This window comes from Lissotriton vulgaris, chromosome 12 (assembly GCF_964263255.1).
Source record: "Lissotriton vulgaris chromosome 12, aLisVul1.2, whole genome shotgun sequence".
NCBI classification, from domain to species: domain Eukaryota; kingdom Metazoa; phylum Chordata; class Amphibia; order Caudata; family Salamandridae; genus Lissotriton; species Lissotriton vulgaris.
Genome location: NC_141700.1, coordinates 242,892,762 through 242,910,440, shown reverse-complemented (window position 1 = coordinate 242,910,440; position 17,679 = coordinate 242,892,762). Strand labels below are relative to the sequence as shown.

General features: G+C 41.1%; 1 protein-coding gene across 1 annotated transcript in view; it reads left to right on the top strand.

Annotated features, from left to right (window-relative positions):
- Window positions 1-17,679, top strand: part of LOC147673861 (uncharacterized) — a 1,240,526-nt gene that overhangs the window by 992,626 nt on the left and 230,221 nt on the right. The window contains exon 13 of the mRNA XM_086947748.1: window positions 13,734-13,835. Within this exon, the coding sequence (XP_086803874.1) occupies window positions 13,734-13,835 (102 nt within the window). The remainder of the gene's footprint in view (window positions 1-13,733; window positions 13,836-17,679) is intronic.

The following is a 17,679-nucleotide window of genomic DNA, read 5'->3' as shown; positions in this document are numbered from 1 at the left end:
GCCTGGTTACTTGTGCTGTCTCTGCCCCTCGCTTGCTGGCAACTTGTGCTGTCCCTGCCCCTCGCTTGCTGATAACCTGTGCTGTCTCTGCCCCTCGCTTCCTGATAACTTGTGCTGTCTCTGGGATTAGGTGTATTATATACTTTGCCGGCAGACAATCCGGCAAAGTATACAATGCCTAGGCAATGTATAAAATATCAATCATTTCATACTTCGACGTTCGATTTTCAGGCATTTTCAGCCATTCTATACATTACTTAGGTATTCTGTAGAATGCGGGATTTCACACTTTGACTGTAATATATATATATATATATATATATATATATATATATATATATATATATATATCGAACTTCGCCAAATCCCCCAAGTAAGACTCACAAGGAAATAACGAAACCGGACCCATGTGGATATTCTGCAAGTTTGTTTATTCCATCCTTAGTGCACGGAACACGCCGCCATGACGCGTTTCGGGACCTCCGCCCCTTGATCACATGACATGGTCGGTTACACACCCATCATCTTTAAAGTGCTGATACATAGTCAGCTGACCCCCCAGCCTGTGGAAATAAAAAACATACTTCAGCCTGGTTCAGTAGCGCTTATGTTTCACAGTGTTTCCGTGCATTTAACACAAAAACTGCACTCAAATGGCCCAGAAACAGATTCTATAATTCACCATGTTGCCAAAAATAGAAAACTAAACAGATTTAAAATAGAGAAAATCCCTCTTGGTTTATCTGTTCAATTCGATGTTCCACATAATTCATCGTGATTCATTCCCAATAAATATATTGGTTAAAATCTGTAATCAACAATTTTGTATACACCACATTAAAATCATGTACAAATATATATATATTCAATTTATATATTTCTCTCGTGCAAATCCGCTGTATATTATGCAAAATTCGCAAAACGGGACAACATCACTGGCTGAATGGGAACACATGGTTTGGGTCAAATTTTCAAGATTGCGCCCAAGTGGGCATTAACCGCTACACATAACCACTGCTTCCACACTGCTGTATCAAGGGTACAAAAGCTGTTACACTTTAAAAGAATATCGCAAACATAATTGTGATACATAATAATAATAACTCTCTAACCAAGTGATAAGAAATATTTTCGCTCCCTTCACCATAAATTGAAGTTAAAAACAGAAGGCAGACTATTTACACGTTTGATTATGATACATTTTTGCCCCTCAATTGATCTGCAGTTACTGACAAAGTTTGGTCCAACTGGTCTAAATATTAGGTCCCTAATAAAGACAAGAATGTAAGTCTTCCGTTTGATTCAAACCATTGGGGGCCTTGGAATTGAGTTCCAGAATATATCGTGTTTCCAAAACTCTCAATCGGGCCTCCCTATCGCCACCCCTACGAAGTGGCGGGACCATGTCAATCGCATAATACTGCAAGCATCCTATGTCCCCCCCATGGCACATATTTACATGTCTGGCGACAGGGTATGCCTCGTCCTTGTTGGTCACTGCCCTGAGGTGCTGAAGAATATGCTTGTGCACCTGCAACTTGGTGCTGCCCACGTAGCGCAGGCCACAAGCACATTCCAACACATAGACCACGAAGTCTGATTTGCAGGTAATTTTCTTTTTAATCAAGACCACCTCATTATTGAAAGCTGTCATGTAGGTGGTCCTGTTTTTTCCTATCCTGCATGCCTTGCAGACTGCACACTTTAGGAAGCCCTTACTCTTGCCTAGCCAGTTGTCATCGGCTACTTCCGGGCTACTCTTTACTATCATATCGCTCATAGACCTCGCTCTGCTGTAGGTTATAGCTGGTCTCTCGGCAAGGGTCTCACCAATGACCGGGTCTCCCTTGACCACTTGCCAATTTCTGCGAATGATGTTGAATATTTCTTTGTGCTGTCTGCTGTATGCCGTTATTAGTCTAAGCTGACCAGACTCCTTCCCTACGGTCCGTGTGGGCCCAACATCTGTTATTGGACTGTGCCCTGATGTTGAGTTGGCACGTCTCATGGCACCCTCCACCATTTCTCGTGAGTAGCCTCTTTCAATAAATCTATTCCTGCTTGCTTTTTGTGCTTGCTCACAACTCTCTTTTGTGCTACAGATCCTCTTGATCCTCAGCATCTCCCCGTAGGGAATGCTTCGAATCAAGTGCGCCGGGTGGTGGGTGGTGGCTGGTGGCGTGCAACACCGTATTTCCAGCTGTTGCCTTGCGATGCAGGTCAGTCACTATCCTGCCATTGGCAATGCTCACTTCCACATCTAAGAAGGTGACCTGTGCTCTGCTGAGTTGACCAGTGAAATGTAGGTTTAGATCATTTCCATTGATGTTGGTTATGAACTTGTTAGCCTCTTCTTCTGACCCCTTCCAAATGATGAAAAGGTCATCAATAAATCTGTACCAGGTTATGATGTTATTGGCCATGGTACCCTCATATGTTCTTGCTAGGACCTGCTCCTCCCAATGCCCCATATGCAGACAGGCATAGCTGGGGGAGAAGCAGGCCCCCATCGCAACTCCCCTTAATTGCTGGAAAACCTGTTTTTGGAACAAGAAGAAGTTGCTTTTGAGGCAGATCTCAATCATCTCACTTATCATGCTGTTGTGCTGTATCATACAGGCAGGTCTACGCTCCAGATAGTGTTTTACCGCCCTTAATCCATCGTTGTGATTAATACTGGTGTATAAGGAAGTTACGCCTAGTGTTAGTAATAGGTAATCTTCCTGCCACTCTATGGTCCTGATCTTATCCAAAAAATCACCCGTATCCCTGATGTAAGAGGGAAGCGCCCTCACATGCTCCTGCAGGAAGTGATCAATATATTTAGAGGCATTCTCAAAAGGGCCCTGCCTGGCGGAAATGATAGGCCTCCCTGGGGGCTTGGTCAGATTCTTGTGGACTTTCGGAATCATATAAAACACAGGGATCACAGGATAATTAGACTTCAGGAATTGTTGTTCATCCCCACTAAGTAATCCCATGCCCTTCCACACATATAATCTGGTATTGAAAGCATCCCACGCCTGTCTAGCTGTACGCCAATCGCTCCTGCAATAACAATTCCTGTCATTCAATTGCAGTAAAGCCTCTTCCATATACAGTTGTTTTGGCCACAGGACAATGTTGCCCCCCTTATCTGATTGTTTTACAATCACCGTATTCTCCCCCTGCAGTTTCTTCATTAGACTCCCATAGGCATTATTGCACCTATTCTTGGATCTAGTGTCTTTTGTTCTGGAGGCCTGGTGCAACTCTTTAAGATCAGATATAACCAGATTATTGAATACTTCTATGTTGTCATAGACTGATATGGGGTTAAATGTTGATTTGGGTCTGAAGCTCGTAGCCCCCGGGGCATCTGTTCTTATATGTTCCTCTATGTCAACATCCACAAAAGTTCCCCCTTCCTTGTTCAAATCAACCAGGTCCATATATAAATCAACCTCTCCCGCCAGGCATGGACCCGGATCCAGCTCAGTTCTAATGTTATCCTGGGTTGGTATGCACGTTTTCAATTTGTTTTGCAAGAATAGCTTTTTTAATTTCAATTTACGTATATATTTAAAAAAATCCATTCTCGTTTGCGCATAATTGAATGTACATGGGGGACAATAGGTCAAGCCTAATGATAAAGTTTTGATCTCTTTAACAGTTAAATGAACATCTGAGAGGTTAATCACAGATAGTTGATCGCTTACTTGATTGTTCACTAGCGGTTCCATCGTTTTCGTCCCCGGCCCCTCTCTGGTGGTTTCGCTGCGCCGGTTTGTTGCCCGACTCCTCCTCCGCCACTTGCGTTTGAGGTTGCGTTTCCGCCTGATTTCTTGCCAGCGGTGTGAGATCTTAGGGTCTGCTTGCGGTCGCTGCATAGGCACTCCACTTCCTCTCCCAGCGACCGCTTGGTAAAACCCTCCGCTTCCTCAGTATTGCGTTGGTCGTTTTCTGACTCACTTCCTGGAATGGAACTTAAGTTTGAATCCGAGGTAGAAGTGCTAATGCCCCTATTGCTTGTTTGCCCTGTGCCTGTAGAGCGAGGTCCGGTCGTCCCCTTTGGATGATCATACTTCTTTTAGAAGGTGAAGATACGACCGTTTTGGTAATCTAGTTTGTCCCTCTGAAATTTGAAGGGCTTTCTTCTTTTGATTACCTCCTCCTCCTTAGTGAGTCGCTGTATCATTGAGTCGCGCAATCGTTTTTCCTGTTCCGCATCATTAAGCTTCTTGATTTGTTCATTTAAATCACTTATCACAACCCCCAGTTTCGCTCCGTCACTCTCCGCATATTTGACTAGTATTCTAAGTAGTCTGCTCGAAGAGTCCAGATTACACCTTGCCCATTCGTTTAACATCTCTGGGTCCGGGTTTTCAAAGCTGGGGGCCAGCATGATCCTTAAGCCCCGGGGACAGTGATTTCCTCTCCCACCATTTCGCCTGTTCCGTCCGCATGGCTTTTTCTAGTTTTTTAAAGAGTTCTTTCATGGCGTTGCTCCCCACGTTGGATTGCGTTGCCTGCGCCATAGGGTTATTGCTGGTAACGGGAGTATCATCAAACATTTCAATAGCTGCCTCCTCACGGGATCTGACCACATCGGCGGCGGCCATGGTCTGTGCACGTGTATTGTTAAGGATTACTGACGGATAATTTACTGCACTCAGCTCTGCGCGCCCGGGCTTCAAGTAACCCGTCACACTATGCTGCTTCCTCCTTCAGTCCCGAAAGTAAATTGCTTGCGGCTCCACACCACGCCGTCCGCTGCTTCACTGTGGTGCCGGTTCTACCACAGCCGTGGGAACTGCCTCGCCTTTCAGTGCAGCGGCTGCTCTTGGAGAATTCCGCTTGTCGGGGGCTGTCGCGGTTGCTCTTACCAGAGCCGCTGAATCTTGCAGGAAAACCCGCAAACGCTGCTTCCTGCCGCTATATATATATTACCTACTGGCGGTCGCCAGTACGTATATATAGTTAGGATTTTTTTGAATAGGGATTTCTGAAAATTCTATGTTGAATAACTTTGGCGTTGATGGACGGAATTGGCTGAAATCTTCAGGAAAATGGCACATTTTGTTTCTGAGCGTCCCCTGAAAGTTTGGGGGGGTTGCGTCAAGCGGGGGCCGAGAAAAAAGGGGGGTCCCAAAACGTGTTTTTAACATTGAGTTTTCCATAGGGCGGTTGGACTCACTTTTAGCTCGAACGGCTGAATGGATTTCTATGAAACTTGGCAAAATTGTAGAGACTGTTTGCCCGATGTGCCTTTGCTAGGTCTCAAGATATGTGCTCCAGTGGATTTTGAGAAATTAACGTTAAAAAAATATATATATCTGTGACAGCGTCCCGGTTCGCGCCCCGGTTCGCGTACCAGACGCGTAACGGAACTTCGCGAGGAGAAGCGGATTGGCTCTCCGGTGACTCTCAACATTCTAAACAGTCCGGAGCGGCCGCCATCTTGTCTCTCGGTAGGATCGAGAGACAAGAGGTGGAAATAAACGAAGGGGGAAATGAATGAAAGGGGCAAGGTAGACCCCTCCTGACCCCCTAGGATTGATGTGGGGGCTATTAAAAGGGCGCCGTGGGGCAAAAAAATAAAATACATTTTTTTTCGATTTTTCGCAGTGGAAGCGCTACCCGGTACGCGCACCGGGTAGCTCACCGGTAGCGTAACGGGAGTCCGCCATCTTGTGTTTCGGACAAATTTAGTCACAAGATGGAGGATAAACAATGTTGGGAATGAGTATAAGGGGGCACGGGAGACATATCCTGACCCCCTAGGTTTTCTGAGGGTGGCTGAGGAGGCCCATATATGTAAAAAAAAAAAAACCTTTTTATTTTCAAATTTTCGCACGGTTACCGCCCGGTCCGCGCACCGGGTAGCGTTCCGGAAAGCGTAACAAGGGGAAAACCAAGGGAAATAGTAACATAATATTTTAGAGTGCTTTGAGGTAGGGTAGCTCTGAATAGAGCTGTTGTGTTGTGTGGGTGATGTAAGTACCAACATGTAGGTACCAATGAAGAGTCTAAAATTCAATGTACACCGTCTCCTCTGTAGATATTTTGTATGTTCTAATATGGGTTATTTAAATGTAAATGTGTGGAAAAGCACTTCATGCTTTAAAGCAATTGTATTTTTGAACTGATTGTTCTTTCCTCTTAGTCCTCCTCTTTGTTTTTTTTTCCCCACACTCTTCTTCAGCATGATAGTTGATAAATTCCTTCCCTCAAAAAATTTATATACATAAAAAAATTATATTAAATACATATAAAATATATTTTTCCTTTAAAAGAAGAATGCATTTTACAGCTTTTGATATTTGCTATTAACAAAACATTGAAATTCACTGAAAAAACCATAGGTTATAGACCATATATAGTTAGAAATTAGCATTTACAAAACCTTGAAAATTCACTGAAAAAACCATAGTTTATAGACCATATATAGTTAGGAATTAGCATTTACAAAACCTTATTTTACTCACACAAAACCATTGAAATTCACATATATAGTTAGTTGCACTAACTATATATCGCGCACCCGCAATCCACTGCTGATCATGTCACATATTACATCATTCATGACATGGTCAGTGACATCACTGATGACATCTCAAATGACATCACTGATGACATCACTGATGACAACATCCAGTGACTACGTTTCTGTAAAGTTAAAATATGTCTTACATATTGAAGAATGAGTGGATGTATAAGTGTCTGGATGAAGGATTTAGTAGGTGCGTGACTGACTGTATGAGTGAGTGATTAAATGTGTCTCACCGAGTGCATGGGTTAGTGACTAAACTGTCTTAATTTGTGCATCATTATGTCTGTTGTTCTGTAAACTGCTGCATGTGTTGATCAGTAGCTATATGAGTAACTATATGGGTTATTGATTGGTTGCCCAAGTATTTGTATGGGAGACTGAGTGTGTGTGTGGGTGGCTGGGAGTTGTATGACTCTGTGCATAGATGTATGAGCAGTTGATTCACTAGATGTATGGGTTCAAAAGTGCATGTGGAAACAGCTGTATGGGTGGTTGACTGTGTGCATGAGTGTATTGTGAGTGAATGGATATCTCAGTGCTACATGTCAAAGTAAGTACATATGTAAAACACAGTACATGTGAGAGTTGACATATATAAATAACTGTGCATAAGAGCCAGTGAATGTGTGAGTGGCTGTATGGATCATTGTGAACTTGTATCAGGGATTGTATAAGAGAGTAAGTATGTGTTAGTATATGTTTGAATAAGTAAGGTGTGTATAACTGTATAGTTGAGGAAATGGAGGTGTGATTGATTCTTTGCATGACTGACTAGGTGTGTGAGTAACTCCATGGATGAGTGACAGCCTGTGAGTGTCTGTTTACACTGAGTGTATCTAAGGTTATATTAGAGTCTGAAGAGGTTCATCGTATTATCACATGAATGATGTCATCAGTGATGTGATCAGTAATGTCAAATGAGATGCCATCAGTGATGTCATTTGAGATGTCATCAGTGATGTAATAAGTGATGTCATTTGAGATGTCATCAGTGAGGTCATCAGTGATGTCACTGACCATGTCATGAATGATGTAATATGTGACATGATCAGCAGTGGATTGCGGGTGCGCGATATATAGTTAGTGCAACTAACTATATATGCGAATTTCAATGGTTTTGTGTGAGTAAAATAGGGTTTTGTAAATGCTAATTCCTAACTATATATGGTCTATACCTATGGTTTTTTCAGTGTATATATATATATATATATATATATATATATATATATATATATATATATATATATATTAATGTTAATGTTAGAAATGCTTATATAGCTCATGGCTACCCCAGCAACAGGGCGTACCACCGCTGCAGACAACTTGAAGCAAGGCAACCTGACCCATGGAGATGACGTGTAGCGCCACTAGGAACCCTAGATAGAAGGAAACAGCCAGGTTTTGATTTGTTTCCTAAATGACAAATAGTTATTTGTAGCACGCACCTCTGAGGGGATCGAATTCCACAATTTCGGTGCCAAATATCTGAAGGAACGGCCACCAGCTCTGCTCCTTCGGATTTTGATGGTACAGGCAAGGTGAAGGTCCGCCGAACGGAGAGCACGTGTGGGGACATAGGTGGAACAGAGACCTCGTAAGATGTGGGGGCCAGAACAATAAAGGATTTTATGAATTAAACAAAGGGTCTTAAATTGGATACGTTGTGTCACCGGTAGCCAGTGTAAACGCCACAGAATATGGGACGTATGACAGTGTTTTGGTAGAGCGAACAAAATGCGGGCAGCTGCATTTTGGGCCTTTTGGAGTCTGTTAATGACTGTTAATGGCTGTCGTGTGCTGTCTCCGTGCATATATATATATATGGTTTGAAATTGAATTGCTCTCAATGGAATTATCTTTTTTCCTTAAGCAGAATACTTTGCCTTATTTTAGTACAGTGTATAATTATTTGATGAAGAAAGGTAAAAGTTGCATGTGTCATTTGCATTTGCTTCTGGGACGTTTTGAGGAAAATGACACAGCTCAGAGCAGATCAGGTAACTCAGATCGCTGCCATCGAGTTGCTAATCTTCCTGACTAGAAACAGTTTCAAAACTAATCTCCATGAGACACAACCTTTTTGGAGGCTTGGAATTTCCTTATAATATACTGCTCATGCACTGCGGAAGAGCACTACCCTCCAGCTCCGGTTCCCAACCAAGAATTCTCCTCAAATATGATGCTCGCTCAGGAGACACTGCCATTCCTCACTAGTATTTCAATTGAAGTCCACACTGTGTAGTTCGCACGTACGCAGTAACGGAAGTCTCGGTTCTTGGACTCCCAACCACTAGACTACATAGACTTGTCCTCTTGAACGATGACGGCCATGTTGGAAATCTTGCAGCTCATTTATTGCAGTCTTCTCAATACCATTCGAAGTTTGAGCATCTAAAAAAGTCAGTGTCTTTTCCATTGTGTATTGCTTCTGGTGGTAAGGTACTTTGCTTACTTGTGATTCCGTTTCGATGTCAGGACATTACAACTCAGTGAATTCTTGACACCTGGTGCACACATAGTTCTCGGGCACAACGTATTTTGTTGGGGTGTGGTCATTACCCACTCTCACCGTCTAGAGCTCTCTTGCAAAATCTTCCGTCTGGAGATGTAGCAGGGCCACTACAGCTCCACCTTACCTCTGGTCACCAGCAGCGGCCTCCCCCGCAGCTGCAATCAAGGCTGCGGGTCAGCCTAATTCATTAGGTTGCACCTTGTGTTGGGAGAATGAGGTGTCAGTCAGCACAAATGAAGATATCTGGTTTCCCTAATGACCTTTAAATACAGGCTTCCCAGCACGGGGACAGATAGTGTGTCGGATGTTTGGGGTTAAGGCCAGTAGATTGCGGTAACCACTCTAGCAAGCAGCCATCATGTTTGACCATCAGCCACTCCCCCCGAAAAGTGATAATGGGTTATGTATGTCTAGTGTATGATTCAAGGCTGATTGAGTTTCACAAATGAGCTTGGATTATCATAATGATAGAGCTTAGATGCAACAGTGGGGGTAATGAGGTGTGCTTTTGAGGTGTCTGGTGTTTGTACCATTTTCGGGGGGGGGGGGGGCTGACAAGATTAGGTGGATATCGGGTGGGAATCACCAATGACTGAGAGTGGCTGTTATTTAGGAGATATTGGCTTTTCAGTTAATTTAGGCTTTTTTAGTTGCTAGAATATTTCCGCAAAGTGAAGGGGATTCTAGTGATTGGCCTGAATCAGTTCTGCAGCCCTCTTGGAGGTCAAATATTTTTCTAACAATACAGGTTGACTTTAAATTTTTGTCCTAAGTATCAGTGTTGTCTAGTAAGAAGAAGAGTTCTGTCTTTGTACAGTTGTGTTCAGGTTAGTGTAGACTTGACATCGCAGGTTTTCATTGTTGTTGTTCAGGATGACATATTTTCATTTTCTCTTGTGTTTTTTGATACTGTTGTTTATAGGCTGGGAGTGTAAAAGCACTAGACCCGCACATGAAACCTGAGGTGTTGGCACTCTGCTACTTCTAGGTGGGTTTGACATAATGTTCATGTAGGCCTATACTGATGTCTGTCTGGTGTGTGGCCTTGACACAATACCAGGAGTAAACCAGTGTTTTAAAGTATTGCTAATGTGCATGTGAAATTTTGAAAATGTTGTTAAATAAATGTTATTACGGGAAAGTGTCTGTCATAGGTTGAAGCTGTATGTATGTGATATTTGCTTATCATGAACTGAACTAAAGTGCCTTGATCACTGTGCAGGGTCAAAGGAAAGCAGACTCAATAAATAAAGGGAGAGTGAAAGCTGGGTTCTGGAAGTGGATGCTGGCTGTTACTTAATCTTGCTGTGGTCTTCTTTAAAGAGCCGTGTTCTCAGTACTGTCCTAAATTGGAATAGGGTTGGATCAGTACTGATTTATAAAGAGTTGCTGTTCCAGATCCTAGATGCCCAAAGGGAGAAAGCCTGTTGCATTGATTTTTACACTTCTTTGTCTCCAGGCTGGTTGTGTCCTGGCTGTTGGTGTGACGAGAGCCACTGACTGAGGTGAGGTTGTCAGCTAGGTTAACAGACATAATATCGAGTCCAAAATATCGATTGGACATAATATTGAGTTGTAAATATAGACTGGACAAAATATCGACAGGACAGAATATAGATAACCAAAATATCGTTTTTAAGGTAAGTGATGTAATATCGACTGTTAAAAATATAGAAAGTTGAAATATCGAAGTATATAATATAGATAGTTAAAAATATCGATTTTTTAATAATATCTAATTTTTTATAGTGTATTTTTATGTTATAATATGTGTGAAAAGTGTGTATTTCTGTTTAATTAATGAATTTTGTTTTTATAATTATTGCGTAATGTAATTCTGTAGCAGGTTGTGGGTTTATAGGGGAATAGGGTGGGAAGTAATTTAATTATTATTAATTAAATATGTAAATTTATTTATTGATAGTAATTTTTAATTAATTGTTAATTAATTTATATTTGTTAATTAATTAAATTGTAATTGGTAATTCATTTTATTAATTCATTTTAATTAATTAATTAATTAATTGATTAATTGGTAATTATGTAAATTTTACTAATTTATTTTCTGTAGCGGGTTGTGGGTTTATAGGGGAATTGGGTGGGAAGTAATTACATTATAATTAATTAAATATGTAAAATTAATTATTGGTATTTATTTAGAATTAATTATTAATCAAGTAGTTATGGGTAATTATAAAAATTTTATTTGCCAATTAATTTAATTTAATTGATTAATTTATTTTTTGTAGCGGGTTGTGGGTTTATAGGGGAATAGGGTGGGAAGTAATTTATTAATAATTAATACAATAATTAAATGTATTTACATTTATTTAATTGGAAATAATTGTTAAATAATTTTTAATTATTAAATAATTAATTGTTAATTTTTAATTAATTTGTATTAATAGGTGATCAATTGAAATATTTATTGTTAATTAGTAATTTTAATATATCAATTATTATATTATATACAAATTTTAATTATTTTTAATTAATTATTAATTGATATTCATTTTTAAATTTTTACATAATATATGAAGTATTTACTTTCCCTAATGTTGTATTCTCTGGAGTGGGAATAGTAATTTTAACCCTTACGCTATCTAAAGCTTTCCCTACTGTTGCACTCTTTGGAGTGGGAATAGTAATTTTAACCCCTACGCTATCCAACGTTTTCCCTACTGTTGCACCCACCTGAGTGGGAATAGTAATTTTAACCCCTACGCTATCCAACGCTTTCCCTACTGTTGCACCCACTGTAGTGGGAATAGTAATTTTAACCCCTACGCTATCCAACGCTTTCCCTACTGTTGCACTCTTTGGAGTGGGAATAGTAATTTTAACCCCTACGCTATCCAACGCTTTCCCTTCTGTTGCGCCCACTGGAGTGGGAATAGTAACCCCTACGCTATCCAACGCTTTCTCTACTGTTGCACCCACTGGAGTGGGAATAGTAATTTTTACCCCTACGCTATCCAACGCTTTCCCTACTGTTGCACCCGCTGGAGTGGGAATAGTAATTTTTACCCCTACGCTATCCAATGCTTTCCCTACTGTTGCACTCTTTGGAGTGGGAATAGTAATGTTTATCCAACGCTTTCCCTACTGTTGCACCCACTGGAGTGGGAATAGTAATTTTAACCTTTACGCTATCCAACGCTTTCCCTACTGTTGCACCCACTGGAGTGGGAATAGTAATTTTTACCCCTATGCTATCCAACGCTTTCCCTTCTGTTGCGCCCACTGGAGTGGGAATAGTAAATTTAACCTCTACGCTATCCAACGTTTTCCCTACTGTTGCACCCACTGGAGTGCGAATAGTAATTTTAACCCCTACGCTATCCAACGCTTTCCCTACTGTTGCACTCACTGGAGTGGGAATAGTAATGTTAACCCCTACGCTATCCAACGCTTTCCCTACTGTTGCACCCATTGGAGTGGGAATAATACATTTTACCTCTACGCTATCCAACGTTTTCCCTATTATTGCACCCACTGGAGTGGGAATAGTAATTTAAACCCCTACGCTATCCAACCCTTTCCCTACTGTTGCACTCTTTGGAGTGGGAATAGTAATTTTTATCCTTACGCTATCCATCGCTTTCCCTACTGTTGCACTCTTTGGAGTGGGAATAGTAATTTTTACTCTTACGCTATCCAACGCTTTCCCTACTGTTGCACTCTTTGGAGTGGGAATAATAATTTTTACACTTTTGTTATTGTACGTTAATAATATTGGCTATTATTTAATTATATTTTGTTACTATATATATATGTTTTAACAAATATGAATTAAAAATGTTTTTTAACTTTCATTAACTATTTAATTATTATAAGTTAATTTAAGTATTTTTAAGTATATTTTAGTAATTAATTTTTAATATTCATTTAATTTAACATTGTTTTTTAGTAAAGTCGATATTTTTAAAAACTATATTTTAGTAAACGATATTTTTAACTCAATATTTTTGTACTTACCTGTTTGTAGATAGAAACTCGATATTTTGTCTGTCGATATTTTTTCAACGATATTCTTGATGGCCGATATTCTGTCCCTCGATATTATGTCAGTGATCCTGTCAGCTGATGAGGCAGGTTGCCAGTCATGATGGCTTTGTTGATGATGCAACTTGTTTTGAAGGTGGTGTGGGCTGGCCAAGGGAGACAGCGTAGTTTGGTCAGGGTGATGCTCTCATATTTGTTCAGACCATTGGTGCAATATGCTGCTGTTTGTAGGATGCCCTTAAACAGAGACCATTGTGGAGTCTGGGATACCATGGTGCCTGCCATTTCCACAACTCAGACGCAAGAATATGAGAGTTTGAATTACAGTTATAGTTCTCATTCTGGGAGGAAGGGTTTCACTCTGTCAGCAGAGAGCTGGTACCTGCCCATTTTAGTTTTCTTGTCTATGTCTTTTTTTTGGGTGCAGTTGGTATCCAGGATACTCCAGGTTTTTGTTGTCTCATTCAAGTCATTCAAGTATTGGTTATGGTAGTTGTCCAATGCCCAAAAATAGTGTGCAATAATTCCAACTGTAACATTTTCAGCAAACCCCTTTAAACTCAGGGCTATTCTAAAGCTCATGTCTTTGTTAAGCAGCATAATTGTTAAACACACGTAAGTCAGTCATTTATTGATTTAGATGTTTTAACCTGTTACCAAATAACTGTTTCCGAAATTTCCCAGAGTTGCTTCTTTTTGATGACGAGTGTGAATTGACTACAAGTTTGCCATTCTCTCAATACAAGAAAGAAGAGTCTAAACAGATCATGTCCTTTGACGACCAAGGTAATATTTTACTTTAGAAATCTGTTGTTTGGATATCTTAGATTACATGCTGAAAACGTGATTTAAGGAACTTAATGCTATGCACCTAGTAACACGTAAAATAAAGTAAGCCATACACATTTAGAGATAGATTTAAAAACATGCAGACTAGATGTATAACATTGATCCTGCCACGTTGATGGTCGAACACCCCCTCTATAATTGTGTCAAAGCCTTCTGTGTGTATTACATCCAAAAGCCTAAGTGGGTGAGAACGTTTGGGCTATTCCTATTATAGGAAGGTTTTGTATACTATTTTTACATACAGGAACATAAATCTTGGACTGGTAACCCTGACCATAACCCACTTGGGGTGGGGAGAAATTTAATAGTATCCCTACTGTTTTGAGAATGGAGGAGAAGAGATTCCAAAGAAGAAACAAGAAACCCCTTTTGTGACTGAACTACCTTTTTGTATACACCGTGTTAGTGAAAGAACGTTTAATGTGAAATAGGTAAAGATTGCAAAGGAGACTAGTATGCTGCCATCTCTCTTTCAATTTTCTCTCATAGAAAGTAGCCTTGTTAAATGGACCATCTAAGCTTACCTTCTCCTTGTTTCAAAATGCTGTCACTTTGAGTTTTAAGCTGAAGTATTCATTTATCGAAGATGTAAATTCCTCTTAAATGTTCTTTTCACATTTGCATGTGTGATAATATTATAGCTGTCAATTTTTATAACATTCTTACTGTCACAATTGCTTGAAAGTACCATTAATATATTATAAAGTCACAGTGCTCGGATATCCCTGTGTAGAAATATACACTCTTCTCCTATCACACAATGTATTTATTAGAAGCTGCAGGGGGTGAATGTGGTAGATCAGGTGCACACAGGCAATGTACCCATATGTATATAATATCAGTAATACTAAGAGGCAGATTTACAAGTCCCTTGCGCCACATTTGCGTCGTTTTTAACATGGGAAAAATGACGCAAAAGTGGTGCAAGGGGGTTGTAAATCTGCCCCGTAGTGCTCTAACGGTAGGGATGTCAACCCAGCATCCTCAGAAATACTCAATGATAACCAACGCCCTGAGCACATACACCGTAAGTGTCCAAAAAAAGTAAAACAATAGTAATCAGATCGTTGGCCCCTTGTCATCTAATATTCGTTTTATTCAGGTATGTATTTTCAGCCTCACACCAACCAACGTGTTTTTCGTCTTCAGATGTGGTCACCATACGATACGACTTCTTCTGGTCTGGAATTGTCAATTATTACAACATTGTCTGAGAGTTCATTGACAGTTATGGTTTTGGCAAAACCTAACCCCTGGTGATGGTGTTAAGTCCGAGCCGGTGTTTGCCACATTCTCAAAATACCTAGAGGCACCACGCTGCCAGTCAAAGAACCATTGTTCATAAGGTGAATTAATCCAAACAGGATGTCTGTGAGAACTAAAACTGAATCTGTACATTCATTGTGCCCTATTTATATAAAATCATTTTGTGGTGTTTGTAATAGCCCCTACCACCAAGGAGAGATATGCATATAAGTATATCCCCATGCAAAATAAGCATGAAAAAGAAAGAAAGCTGTGCATTCTAGTCCTATCCTGACTGAAATATCAAAGGGGAAATACCAGTGTATCTTGGCGTATACTGAATGAGAGAAAAAGAAGAAAGCGTAGATGTCAAAATAAATTCAAATGTGTCCAAACTTTATACTGTGTCATGTGTAGTTGGTGATAGGTCCTAGTATAAAAATCATAACAGGACAGATACCTTGAATGGTATTTTATCGTGTCTGCAGATTCCAGACTTGTTGTCCATCGTGACATGGACTAGTAACATAAGAGTATAAAGGTCCCTCACTCATACCTTGTTGCCCTCCAGTGTTGCCTCTCTTCAGCCTGCCTTGCTGGTTTGCTGCCAAACAGTCCACGGGGGACTGCAACGGTTCTTCTTGCTGCCACACTCGCCCCATCAGAGGACAGGGACTACATCCCCCAGCATCCTCCTGCGGCGCCTTTCACCACATCACCGCAAAGCGCCAGGAGGCGCTTCATAAACTCTCGAGGGCTCCCGCAGCGCGGGTCCCTCGCTCATACCTTTTCGCCCTCCAGTGTTGCCTTTCTTCAGCCTGCCTTGCTGGTTTGCTGCCAAACAGTCCACGGGGATCTGCAACGGTTCTTCTTGCCACCACACTCGCGCCATCAGAGGACGGGGACTACATCCCCCAGCATCCTCCTGCGGCGCCTTTCACCGCATCACCGCAAAGCGCCAGGAGCCGCTTCATAAACTCTCAAGGGCTCCCGCAGTACCCGTCCGCGCCCGCCAAGACTGGAGGAGGCTGGGCTGGGCCACCCCTCGAACAACGCTACCATCGTAAGGACATTATTAACTGTGTCTTGAAATTTGTTTTAACTAGCAGCGTAGGAAAGTTGGGAAACGCAATATAGTGCAGCATGCAGGATTAATGGCAGCACGTGCAGTGAAAGGGAAGAAAGTAGCGACAGGTGGGAGTGGTGTTGGGACATTAGACCAATTTATAACTAGGGCCACATCAGTATTAGTGCATGAGATAGCCTTGACTGAACATCGCCTCTCACTAGACCCTATGTACTCCAAACGATCATCTTTAGGAGGTTTAATGTCAGCAATTTCGCCAGAAGGACCAGAACAACAAATGCCTACTAATGTTAATAACGCTATTGTGGGAGAAGGCAATGACCATCAGCCACAAGAGTTGTCTAATCGACCTGTGACAAAGCATCAGGACCCTCTGTTAAGAGGAAGCGTGGAGGGGGTTCTCCTAAGGGTGAATGGCCAAAGGTAATAAAAACGTCTAGAACAACTAAGAATGGTGAACCTGAGATCTCGGCCTCATTAGTTATTGCACCTTCACCGACATCTACTCCCCAGTTAAAGGCTTTGCCGACAGAGTCGGCTGATCCTCCTCTGCCTTCGGTCCAAATTGTTGAGGGATTTATGGAGAAAGTAGAACAACTGATTTAGTCCTTAATGCTACCCTTGCTAGAGAGGTTAAAAATGATTGGCGAAAGATTGGGAAAATTTGAACAGCTAACTACAGTAAATTTTGATACCCTGAAATATCCGTAGAAAGTATACCCAAGCCAAGTATTGTGGAAAATAAATAACACGAGAACCCACAACCATAATTCCCCCATTGCACATTCCAACTGCATCTAATACACCTTCATTACCGTTATGCGGAACTAGCCAAGTTGGCACAAGTACCCAAAGTGGGAGACTGATACAAGGAAGAGATGGACGCCAAGCAGTAGGGGGAGGGGTGTTGGAACAGGAATCCCAGGATCTGGGACAGGCCCAAAAATCAACATGTGTGGTAAAGGAAATAACACATTTTGTAAAGCGCACTCATTTGTGCATTGATTTAACACCAGACTCGTTTCCATATGTTGTTGTATTGACTGGGGTTCCTGATTTGGACAATGATAAAATAGAAACCTACTCCGAATTAAAAAATAAGGTAACCTTTTGGCTAAATAACAATAGACCCCTCCCTTACTATATACACAGTGAAATATTATATGCACGAAGAGTAAGTTGGGTGGGTCATAGATCAGAGGACCTAGCTGGTGATTGTATCATTGTTAATTTTAGGGATAGACGGGTGGTTCATCATATTTGCGACTGGTACCACTGAAGAGGAGTAAATTGTATACAAACATTTGATGTAAGCTACTTTTACCCCCCCCCCTCTTTTGGTGTGCCACTAAATTCGTATTCTTCTGGGGTACAACGAGGAGTTTCCGTGATCGTGCATAAAAATCAATTTAACATACCGACGTTTAATTGCTTTGACATGCTTTATGG